Genomic DNA, 12785 nt, shown 5'->3' on the forward strand with positions numbered 1-12785 from the left:
GAGGAGCCCGTGTTAGATCCTCATGTGCAGATAGGGTCACAGGTCCCTGGAATTAGGGCTCGTGAGTTTCAGTCTCACATCATTTATTGAAGCCGATGTTAATTCATGCTGTTCACTTTTATGTAGTAGAAATTTTTACTTAAGCAATCATCTCTTCCTTTTTCCTTGAAGGTCTTTGCCATAAGGTGTGAGCTTTCCCCAGAGACAGAGGGAAAGTGAGAAATCACTCTCCAGGGAGGCTGGCCATACCTCTCTCCCATTATCTTCTCGGGATATTGGGCACACACACGCACCTGGTTTGATTTTTTTTTTTTTTAAGAGGTGCTTGTCTTAGGGTGTGTGTACTCCCCAGAGAGAGAAACAGAGACATCGAGAGGGAAAATGAGAAATCACTTCTCGGGGGGGATGGCTATGCTGCAGTCCTTTCTCCATTCTCTTTCCGGTATCTTGCACATTTTACGTACACACTCTTACTGTGAGTTTCAAGCCACTGTGTCCTGGACTCAGACCACACTTGGCCGTGTAGGAGTCCAGTGACATAACCACTATGACATCTACTTGCCCCAGTCCTGTGTAATTTTCTTTCTTTCTTTTTTAATGTTATTTATTTATTCATTTTATTTTTTTAATTCGACAGAGAGAGAGAGAGAAAGAGGGGAAGTGAGAAAGCAAGCCACCAGGTCCAGGACTTGAACCATAGTCAGCCATGTGGGAGTGTCCAGCACCTTAACCACCATGCCACCTGCTGGTCCCCCCTGTGTGATTTTCAAAACACTGGGTCTAGTAATAGGAAATGAGGACAGCCATGTGAGAATGTACGACCTTAACCACTGTGTCATCTGCTGGCAATTTGCTCTTTTTTTTTCTTTTAAGAGATTTTTGCTATAGGGCTTGTACACTTCTCAAAGAGGCAAAGAGAGACAAAATAAGAAATCATACCCCAAAGGAGATGGCCACGCTGTAATCCCTTTGTCTCCATTCTCTTCTTGGGATTCTTGGCATACATGCACACATGTCCAGCATGAATTTTAAGCTGCTTGGACCGGGCCTCAGAACATGGTTGCATCCGTGTGAGTCCAATGACATAAACATTATGCCATCTGCTGATCCTTCTGTGTTCTTTCTAATTATTATTTTTGCTGTTGAGTTTTAAGTTCTTCATATGTTCTGTTTTTTAACCCTGACTGATACATGCTTTACCAGTATTCTCTTTTATTCTGTATGTTGTCTCTTATTTCTGTTATTTCCTTCAACTTATGTAAGAGCATATTAGTTTGATATAATCTAATTTGTGTGCTACTACTTTATACTAAAAAATTCATTTAATTTTCATTTATGTTTAAATTTGCTATAGGGAATGTGTGCTCACCAGTGAGAGACAGACAGAGAGAGAGAGAGGAAAAGTGAGAGAGCAGGCCACCAGGCCCCGGATTCAAACCACACGGACTGCAGTCATCCATATCAGAGTCTAGTGCCTAACCACCATGTGACCGGCTTGCTCTTATCTAGTTTTACTTTTGAGTTCTTATCCAAGAACTCCGCCTAGATCAATGTCCATTTGAAATTGATTTTTTTTTTTTTGGAGAGATTTTTGCTATAGGGCGTGTGCGCTCGCCAGACAGACAGAGAGAGACATAGAGACAGAAAGCGAGAAATCACCCCCCAAGGGGGATGGTCACGCCACAATCCCTTCTCCTCCATTCTTCTCTTGGGATCTTGGGCACGCACGCACACGCGCCTGGCATGAGTTTTAAGCCACTGGGTCCGGGACGTGAACCGCGGTCAATCACGTGGGAGTCCAGCGACATACCCATACTGCTAACTGCTGGTTCCCTGAAATTGATATTTTTAAGAATTATTTGTTTCCCTTTATTTATTTATTTCTTATAATTTGACCAGATAGGAAAGAGTGAGATAGAGGAAGAGAGATTGAGAGAGGGACAGCAAGAAAGGAAGCTGCCAGATCTTGACTCGAGCCGTGGTCAACCATGTGGGGATCGGGCACCCTTAACCACCTGCTCCAGCATTTCACGTTTTTGATTAAAATTTTCATATGTAGGTAGCTGTCAGTTGCTTTCCATCCTTCTCTTTCTCTGATCAAGGTATAAAAATATTGATATTAAAGAAATCATGATTAATAAAATGAAATAAAATAATTCTTTAAATAAATTTTTTTTTTGGAGAGGTTTTCGCTATAGGGCGCGTGTGCTCGCCAGCCAGACAGAGAGAGACATAGAGACAGAAAGCGAGAAATCACCCCCCAGGGGGGATGGTCACGCCGCAATCCCTTCTCTTCCATTCTCCTCTCGGGATCTTGGGCACGCATGCACACGCGCCTGGCTGAGTTTTAAGCCACCGGGTCCGGGACGCGAACCGCTGTCGACTACGTGGGAGTCCAGCGACATAGCCATTACGCTAACTGCTGGTTCCCTAAATAAAATATTTTTATAGGTATTTTTTGTAGGTTGCTGTTACCATTGCATATTGTTGTGGTTTTGATTTTTGTTTTCAGTAGATTTGCTTTTGGTATTTAAAAAGGGTTTTGGGATCCAGCAGATTGCATAGTGGTTAAATCACTTGACTCCCACATGGCTGGCCACAGGTTTGAATCAGGACCTAATGGCTAGAAAATCATGCCCAGTTGGGACCAGCAGGTGGCATGGTGGTTAAGGTGGCTGGACTTTGACATGGCTGACTGCTATTTAATTCCTGTGCCTGGCAGCTTGCTTTCTCACTTTCCTTCTCTCTCTGGTCACTTTCAAAAACTTAAAATAAAATAATGAAAATGAAGAAAAGAGAAAATCATGCCAGGCGTGTGTGCATGCCCGAAGGAGATGAATGGAGGAGAATGGATTGCAGTATAGCCATCCCCCACAAGGATGATTTGTAACTTTCCCTCTCATTTTCTATGTCTCTCCCATGAGCACACTTGCCTTATGTCAAAAACCACTGAAAGGAAAAAAAGTATTTAAAAAAAAATACCTTCTCCGTTGATGTTTTTTCATCTTACAGTTTATTGAACTCCTTGGGCTTAGGGTCCTGCTCCTGGTGCAGGCGCAGTCCCACGCTCCTGCAGCGGCTCCCAGTGCTGTGTGCAGGTTGCCGCAGAGTGGACCCGGGTCGGCCTGTAGTCCTCCTATGCCTTTGGCTGCCTTGGGGTGCACTCTCTGTGGTTGTGTGAGTGCCCTTGAGCGCGGGCAGAGGCCACAGTGGGTTCATCAGGTTCTCTTATGATGAAGCTTTTGCTATGGCTAATGACCCCTTGGCAGGCTTCCATGTAGTAAACCTTGCTCCACCCACATCTCCGGACCTTCTTGGTGTGTGTGAAGCAGGAACACAAGAGCAGACTACATCGCCAAGTGTCATTTACCGGCCACGTCCTTCAGTTTATGCTCTACCCACAGCCAGGCTAATACCTTAGATGTTTCTGACCTTCCTACACAACGCGTGTATTCATCTCCCAGACATTGAAATTGTGCAGAAATATCTAGTATCAGCATTCATGTTCGAGACTCAGCATCTTCTTCTACCTCTTGAATCACAGCTGGGTTAACTAAGTTCACTCCGCAAAAGGACAACTGTAATGCAGAGAGGGAGTTTTTGCAGGTGCTACTGTAACAGAGGCTTGTGATGGCAGTGATGATATTTTTGGGTTGAGTACTGATAGACTGTCCAAATTGTGAAGTCCATCTGTTTTGGACATCAGAGAAAAGGGCTATGAAAGAGTAAAAGAACTTGCAAAAGCTCAGAGGGAACTGAAGTTAAAAGATGAAGAATGTGAGAGACTTTCAAAAGTATGAGATCAACTTGGACAGGAATTGGAAGAACTCACAGCTACTCTGTTTGAGGAAGCTCACAAAATGGTGAGAGAAGCAAATGTCAAGCAGGCTACAGCAGAAGAGCAGTTAAAAGAAGCACAAGGAAAAACTGATGTACTTCAAGCTGAGGTAGCTGCACTGAAGACACTGGTGTCCAGTTCTCCAACATGACCTACACGAGAGCCTCTGGCGGGTGGAAAGACACCTTTTAAAAACAGGCATACCAGAGAACCAGCAGTTAGCGTAATGGCTATGTCGCTGGACTCCCACATAGTCGACCGCGGTTCATGTCCCGGACCCGGTGGCTTAAAACTCACGCCGGGCGCGTGTGCGTGCGTGCCCAAGATCCTGAGAGGAGAATGGAGGAGAAGGGATTGCGGCGTGACCATCCCCCCTGGGGGGTGGTTTCTCGCTTTCTGTCTCTATGTCTCTCTCTGTCTGTCTGGTGAGCGCACGCGCCCTACAATGAAAATCTCTCAAAAAAAAAACAAAAAAAAAAAAACGGGCATACCAGAAATAAAAGTACAAGCAGAGCCATGAGTGGCAGCCTTCAGGACCTCAGTGTGATACAGCCCATTGTAAAAGAGTGCAAAGAGGGATTCTTCACTTCCATTGTCTACCTGGATGACCTTGGAGTACCAGCTGGAAACTCGGTCTTGGAAGGGTGAGCCCACAATGGACAGAACATGCCCTTTCTTAGACAAAATCTGTCAGGAAGATATCTTTCCATGTTTAACATTCTCAAAAAGTGAGTTGGCTTCAGCTCTTCTGGAGGCTGTGGGAAACAATACTCTAAGCATTGAACCAGTGGGATTACAACCTATTCAATTTGTGAAAGCTTCTGCAGTTGAATGTGGAGGACCAAAAAAAAATGTACTCTCACTGGCCAGAGTAAGTCCTGTAAACACAGAATTAAATTAGGGGACTCAAGCAACTATTACTACATTTCTCCCTTTTGCAGATATAGGATCACTTCTGTATATAACTTTTTTACATGCATTCGATATATTCAGCAGGGACTCGTGAAATAGCAGGACGTTGATCAGATGTTTTGGGAAGTTCTGCAGTTGAGAAAAGAGGTGTCATTGGCAAAGCTGGGATATTTCAAAGAGGAACTTTGATGCTCTGCATGGGACCATGCACAAACCTCCCCGAATAACTGAAAAATGTCTGAATATATTTATGGCTACTCCATATGAATTTCCAAGGAGTAAGCCTAAGACTTTCTTCCTGTTGCAAATTACACTGAGAAGTATGATTTCTTTTAAACTGACCTATGCTGTGTTTGCTTATTCTTTAGTTGAACACACTAGGAAGAAGAATTACCGTGTACTAGTGATTTACAGTTGCAAAATAAGCCACTAAATAAATAAATGTTAGATTGAAAAAAGTAAACAATTTATTGAATTCCTTTAAACTTTTTTTTAATCAAGTTAATTTAGTTTATTATTATATTTTAATTTATTATAGATCATGTGCACCCACCAGAGAGACAGAGAGAGAGAGAAAATGAGAAAGCAAGCCGCCAGGTCTGGGACTCGAACTGTGATCTGCCCCGTGGGAGTGTCCTACATTGGGCCATGTGGGAGTCAGCACCTTACCCACCACAATACCAGATGGCTCCAGTTATATAAGCTTTAGTGAGAAATCTTTTTTTTTCCATGTTAAAATTATGTCATCGTCTACACACATAGCGTGACTTCCTGTTTTCCAGTTTGTGTGGCCTAAAGTTTTTTTCCCTGCCTAGTTTCAGTGGAATACTTGTAGCACTCTGTTGAATTGGTGTTGAACGTGGACTCCACCTGCTGGTGCTGGGTTACCAGCTATGGCCACTTTTGTGTTGAACAGGCAGGGAAGATGAGGCCCTTGGGTTGACCACAGTTGGTGTGGAGAGTTCTGACTCTTTGAGAATTGGCACCAGAAAGTGGGGAGGCAATGAGCTGGCCTCATCAGGCCCTGGGTGGGGAGGCATAGTGCCTGGATAACTTCCGAGTTCAGATGGTTGAGTCAGCAGAGAAGAGAAGGTCTTGAGTTGCAGGGAGACATACAGATTGATTCACCCAGTTGAGAGTAGAATCAATAGTGAACTTGGCAGTCTACTTCTTGGAGTACGTGGTGCCTTATGGGCTGGGGTTACACATAGTATTTATGGCACTGGGTTCAGCTGGGATACCAGCGGGGCTGTCTTTGCATGGGTGTACTAGCATAACAGTGGGGCCTTGGGGATGTGGAGATGTCGAGACTGCTGGACCCCCAGGACAGGATGCACCTGGGTTGTGGCTCTGTACGCCAGTGGGACTCGACTCCATGAGCTTGTATCTCAGGGAATGGGCGATGCAGCATGGGTTCTCTGGTGCAGGTATCTATCCGCCTATATGGACTCTAGGTTGTTGTCTACACTGGGCTTATGGAGTGTGAGGACTGTGGGCATTTCCTGTGTCTAGGATTCCAGGTATCCACAGTGGACATTGGGACTGCTGCGTATCTCTGGCTAATTATCTTCCAAAGCAGAGAATTCCTCTCAGGTCCCAACTGAAACCAGCCGGGTGCCTAATTCTTCGTTCTGTGCTCCCACTCCGACTCTCCTTGACTCAAGTGTCTTTTCTGTTTCCCTTGGTAAACTCTTGAATTCTCTTTTAGGCTTCAAAGCTTTGGGTTGTCAGAAGCGTTGACTTTTTTTTTTTTTTTATGTTTTTCTGTGCAAAAATGCATCATGACTTTTCTGATAACCTAATACATCAATTTATCCTGGTTTTGTCCTTATTCCTGAAGGAGATAAGAGTCTTCATTACCTCTCATCAGCCAATGTTCACTCCTTTTGGGGGCACTTATTTTCTTTATGAGAGACAGGCAGGGAGGGAAAGACAGAGAAATAGGTACTGTGGCTGGGTACTGCTAAGTTCTGATTCTTCTGCCTGAGTCCTTTGGTTTAGGTAGGATGACAGGTACATTCCACCATGCCTGGCTCTTTTCTTACTGGGCTGGGACACAACCCGGCACTGCCATGTGTCTTCAACCAATGTACATCATCATCCTTCTACTTGAACCACTATGGCTGACCATTTGTATTACTGTTTTTTTTTTTAATAATTTTTAAAACGTTATGTATTTATTTAATTTAATTTGACCAGTCAGAGAGAGAGAGAGAGAGAATGCAAGAAAGCAATCCTCCAGGTCTGAGACTTGAACTGTGGTCAGCCATCTGGGAGTCCAGTGCCCTTAACCACCACACCATCTGCCAACACATTTTTAAATAATTACTTGTTTAATTTTCCTTATTAGTATTATTATTCAGTTTAACCAACAAGAAACAGAGTGAGAGCAGGAGGGAAAGTGAAAAAACAACCTACCAGGTCCTTGACTTGACTCCACATGGGAGTCCAGTGCCTTAACCATCATGCCATTTGCTAATCTCATCATTGGTTAATTTTTATGACAATTCACAATCATGTTTTTGCTTATTTCCCAAGTGTTTTTAACAACTTACAATTTAAAATTTTTACATATATAGCTTTATTATTATTTTTTTTTTAAAGAGAGACTTTTGCGCTTTTCAGCATGAGCTGCCAGCTCTCCTTGCTTCATTCTTTGCTATAAAGCTGTACTTTACTTCATCACACCATGGGCCTATGGCTTGGTTCTATAGCACTTGGGCAAGCGAACCTGATTTGAGTTCGGCAACAGTTTTTTTGGTGACCCAGATGGGACTAAGGTCCTGCGTGGGCATCTCATCCAAGGTACAGCAACCCTTGGCCAATGGCCACCCTCAGAACGTGTCCTGCAGCTGCCTGAGCACCTTGTCTCAGGGACAGTCCTGGGTGATTGGCTGCCAACCAGGCACAGTTGACTCACGGCGATTTCAGTTTTGTGATGAAGGAAACATGGCATTGGATTATATTGGATTTGATAGACATCTGAATTGAAGAATATTGGTGAGCATTCTTATTTTGTGACAGTATGGTTGTTGCATAAATTCAATAATACTTGTTGCCTTGCATCAGAAATTTGAAACACTGGTTATAGCCAGGGCTTTGACTGGCATGTCCTATCTGAAGATATGACCAGTAAGTTAAGGAACTAAGGTTTATTTCAATGAAGCCAACAGTTGCTCTTGGAAAGATTGCCTGGTACCACAAGAAGTTCTGCCTGGCAGGGGGAGAGATTTTTTGCTATAAGGCACATGTGCTTTTCAGAGAGAGAAAGACAGAAAGTGAGAAATCATCCTTCCTCCCCTGTTGGTCTACTCAGTGAGAAATAAGAGGACATCCAGACACAGCCAAATTCATTGGAGTTTATCGATTAAGCCAGTGTCATATGGGGGACTCATGTCTCTCAAAGCCCTGCAACCTCAAGTGTAAGCTTTCCTCTATGGCTAGCCATTGAAAATACACAGAGCAGTGTTATGCAAAAATGTGAAGCTCTGCAAGTCTGATTCACAGGAGAATGTTCCAGATTCACATCTGGAGACCTCTTTGAGTATGGTGTGCCAGACACATATGCACTGTGATCAGAGTTCAAGTCTGAGGCTGAGGAGCGATTAAATAAATAAATACTGGTTATCCTAGGAAGAGTGTCAAGACATAAACAGGAAAAGAAGGAAGTGATTGAAATATATAAACTAGTGGGATTAAATAAAACACAAGGAATCAGCTGGATGAATGAAGAAATTCTTGAAATGCAACCAGCAATCAAGAGGCAGTGAGGCAACCCAGAGATGGATAAATACAGGAAATGCCTACATTCCCAATGGCCAGAGTAAGGAGGTGCTTTCACTAGGACTCAGGCACCAGGTTACCTTGTGGCATCTAGAACCTTGTTCATACTGGTCCTAGTTCCATTTGGGGACCAATATTGTCCCAAATAAGTTGACTAACAAGATGGTGTCCAGGTAAAAAAAAGTGACCTAGGCTAAGAGGACCAGTACATTATATTACCATAGTGCTTGGTGTGTGTGTAGGCATGTGTCCCAAGATGAACCAATCAAATTGAAGTTATGAAATTTTTCAAGGATTTCTGAGGGAGCCACTGCTCTTCCTCTTCTTAGCGGCCTGAGGTGAACTTTGAAAATGGTTCGCTCTTCACTTGACCCAGAGAACCCCACAAAGTCATGCAAGTCAAGAGGTTCAAATCTTTTTGTTCACTTTAAGAGCACTTATGAAACTGCCCAGGCCATCAAGGGTATGCATATCTGAAAAGCCACCACATATCTGAAGGATGTCACTTTACAGAAGCAGAGTGTGCCATTCTATCATTACTATGGTGGAGTTGGTAAATGTGCCCAGGCTAAACAGTGGGGCTAGACACAAGGTGGCCTAAAAAGAGTGCTAAATTTTTGCTGCACATGCTTAAAAATGCAGAGAGTAATGATGAACTTAAGGGGTTAGATGTGGATTCTCTGGTCATTGAGCATATTCAGGTGAACAAGGCACCAAAGATGAGCTATTGTATGTGCAGAGCTCATGGACGGATTAATCAATACATGAGCTCCCCCTGCCACATCTATATGATCCTCACTGAAAAGGAGCTAATTGTCCCCCTAAACCGGAAGAGGAAGTTGCACAGAAGAAAAAGATATCCCAAAAGAAACTGAAGAAACAAGAACTTATGGCATGGGAATAAAGTCAGCATAAAATAAATGTAGATAAAAGTAAAAAAAAAAAAAAGAGAGAGAGAGACTTTTGCAATAGGGCGCACATACTTGCAGGAGAGAGAGAAAGCAAGAAAATACCTTCCTGGGGGGATGGTCACACTGCATTCCCTTCTCTTAGGTTCTTGGGCACACACTCATGCTTCTATGTTATTTGCAAGCTACCAGATCCAGGACTCGAACGTGGTTGACTACATGAAACTCCAGTGATGTAACCCTTATAACATTTGCTTGTCCTCATAAAGAATTACTTAATTACTTAAGGTTGCTTTGCATTACTCACCATTATATTGTGCTATGCTTTTGCATTAATTTGTGCCCAGTTGGTATGCTGCCAATATGTTTAATATAGGGGCCGTGAGGTGGTGTGGTGGTTAAGAACGCTGAACTCCCACAGAGCCAACTATGGTTTGAATCCCAGACCTGCTGGCTTGCTTTCTCACCTTCTGTCTCTCTCTGACTCTGTTTCTCTCTGGTCGAATTAAAATAAATAAATAAAGGAAAATAAAATAATTATTTTTAAAAATACATTTAATATCAGTTCCCTGCAATTGATTTGACTTACTGTTAATCAACATTTCTCTTTATTCAAGAATTCTCTTTGTTTTCCATAAAATGAAACAACACAGGCCAGCAGATGGTGTCAAGGTTGAAGCAGTGGATTGCACATGGCTGGCTTTGTACTTTGAGTACCAAACCTGACAGCTTTAGAATCATGTTGTGTGTGTGTACAAATTCAGGAGAAGAGAGGATTTTTCCACTTTCTCTCTCTTCTCTCTGGGATTGCTCACACCCTGTACCAGAAGCAAAAAAAAAAAAAAAAAAAAGATCATGACAGTTGAGAACTTTCACTGTTCTTTTAACTAAGTATTCATTTTGTTGTTAAATGTTTTAATATGGGAAATTAAGCTATTATCAATAACTAATCAGAAGCCTGTGTTTCTTTACACCTTGCAGATAACTCTCAAAAACCTATGATGGAATTACCAGCCAAACACAGTGGTGCTTCAGGAGAAGTATTGCCAACAGTGATGATGAAGGCACATGAAAACCATGGTACTGAAGGGTTTCCCTTCAAGCAAGTCCAGAGAAATGCACATCCCCCTGCCTGTGAGTGGAGAGAAGAAGAAAACCTGTACCAAATAGAACCTATGACCCGTAAGGAGGAAGAGCAGACTGGGAGAGCTATTGGTCCCCAAAGAAGGGGTGTAAGAAACAGGCCTGTTCCTAGTGACCTTGACTTCAGCTTGCAGTCACATCCACCAGCGGTGCAGGAACTTAAAGGTAGTAGGGGACCGTATGAACAGAAGGGAGTTGAGAACTCTGTTGAGCAAAGTCCTGTAGTTTCACCACTCCAGACAATTGTTCCCAGTGTCAAAGCCGTCACTGATCGTGAAGATGGGCGTAATTTTATAGACTGTTCATTACTCACCCAAGAACAGAGAGCAGACAGGACAAAGAAATCTTTCCAGGGTAATCGGTCTGGCAAAGCTTTTAGTGAACACTCACACCGTGCTCTAAGTCAGAAAATTCGTACAAGAGAGGAACTGTATGAATGTGACGTTTGTGGAAGGGACTTCAATCAAGAATCAAACCTTGCGCATCATCATAGAATTCACACTAGTGAGAAACATGCCCAGTGTAAAATGTGTGACAAAGCCTTTAAAAGTGGCTCAGAGCTCATTATACATGAAAGGATCCAGAGCAGAGGAAAACAAGATAAATGTGATGTGTGTGGCAAGTTGTATACTCAGAATTTGAACCTTGTAAGTCATCATAGAATTCATACTGGAGAGAAACTTTACAAATGCAGTGAATGTAGTAAAGATTTTAGACAAAAATCAGCACTTGATGAACATCAGAGTATTGATACTGGAGAGAAGCCTTACGAATGTAGTGAATGTGGCAAGGTCTTTAGCACCAGGTCAATACTTGCACAGCATCACAGAATTCTTAGTGGAGAGAGACCTCACAAGTGTAGTGAATGTGACAGAGCCTTTTCTGTCCGTAGAAGCCTTATTATCCATCAGAGAATCCACACTGGAGAGAAACTGTTCAAGTGTAAGGAATGTGGGAAAGGCTTTCATCAATCTTCTGGCCTTGCAACTCACCGGAGAGTTCACACTGGAGAGAAGCCTTACAAATGTGATGAATGTGGCAAGTCATTTGGGAGCAGCACTGCACTTAAACTACATCAGAAAATTCATACTGGAGAGAAGCCTTTTGAGTGTAGTGAGTGTGACAAAGCATTTATTTCGCGTTCAGCTCTTATTAAACATCAGAGAATGCATACTGGAGAGAGGCCTTACAGCTGTAGCAGATGTGGTAAAGCCTTCACTGAAAGCTCTGCCCTAACTAGTCATTGGAAGTCTCACACTGGGGAGAGACCTTATGGATGTTCTGAGTGCAGCAAAGCTTTTCGTTCCCGATCACATCTTGAACGACATGAGAGAACTCATGCTAGAGCGAAACCTCGTAAAGGTAACTAATGTGACCACATCTGCACTGATCACACCTTGAAAGATGTTAGAGAATTCATTCTGGAGAGAAAAATGTAGAACAAATGTTTAGTTTTCATTTTGTGGTTGTTACCATCAGTGAATCTGGAGTGGAGAGAAATGTTGCCAGTGTAGTGGACGTGGCAAGGCTGCAGGCCAAAGCCTGACAGTCTTCACTGGAGGATACATGCTAGTGTGAGCCCTCACGTGTGTGTGGGTGTGCCAGATTTGTTAGTGTGCTTTCAGTCTTCACAAGGCATCAGGTAATATGTACCAGTGAGAAACCTTCCAGAGCTTATAAGTATAGCAAATTTTTTGGTAGACTTTCACAGCTCTCCAGACATTGAGTAACTTGTACTGGACAGAAATCACATAAATGTAATGAATATGGGGGCCAGTGGGTGATGTGGTTAAGGTGCTGGACATGCCCTCATGGCCCACTGTGGTTTGAGTCCTAGACCTGGTGGCTTGCTTTCTCACTTTCCATCTCTCTCTCTCTCTCTATCTATCTCTAGTCAAATTAAAATGAATGAATAAATAAAATGAAATAATTCTTAAAAAATGTAATGAATATAAAAAGTTTTTCTGTCATAATTACTCCATTTTTAAAACAATGTTTTAGAGACCAGCAGATGGCATAACGACCATGTCACCGGAATCCCATGTAGCCAACCACGGTTCATGTTCTGGATCCAGTGGCTTAAACTCATCTGCACGTGTGCGTGCGTGCCCAAGATCCCAAGAAGAGAATGGATTGCGGCATGACCATCCACCCCTGGGGAATTCTTTTATTTATTTATTTATTTATTTATTTATTTATTT

The 12785-nt window shown here is 42.8% G+C and overlaps 1 protein-coding gene and 1 pseudogene across 1 annotated transcript in view; both read left to right on the forward strand.

Annotated features, from left to right (window-relative positions):
- The first annotated feature begins 3185 nt into the window (after positions 1-3185).
- On the forward strand, positions 3186-5005 carry LOC102474473 (rab-3A-interacting protein-like; annotated as a pseudogene).
- Positions 5006-10423: 5418 nt separating this feature from the next.
- The window catches only part of LOC102491397 (zinc finger protein 665-like), a 5995-nt gene continuing 3633 nt past the window's right edge, over positions 10424-12785 (forward strand). Inside the window, exon 1 of the mRNA XM_027770395.1 lies at positions 10424-11940. Coding sequence (XP_027626196.1) covers positions 10440-11940 — 1501 coding nt within the window. The 5' untranslated portion in view covers positions 10424-10439. The remainder of the gene's footprint in view (positions 11941-12785) is intronic.

This window comes from Tupaia chinensis, unplaced genomic scaffold (genome assembly GCF_000334495.1).
Source record: "Tupaia chinensis unplaced genomic scaffold, TupChi_1.0 Scaffold000131_1, whole genome shotgun sequence".
In the NCBI taxonomy this organism is placed as follows: domain Eukaryota; kingdom Metazoa; phylum Chordata; class Mammalia; order Scandentia; family Tupaiidae; genus Tupaia; species Tupaia belangeri.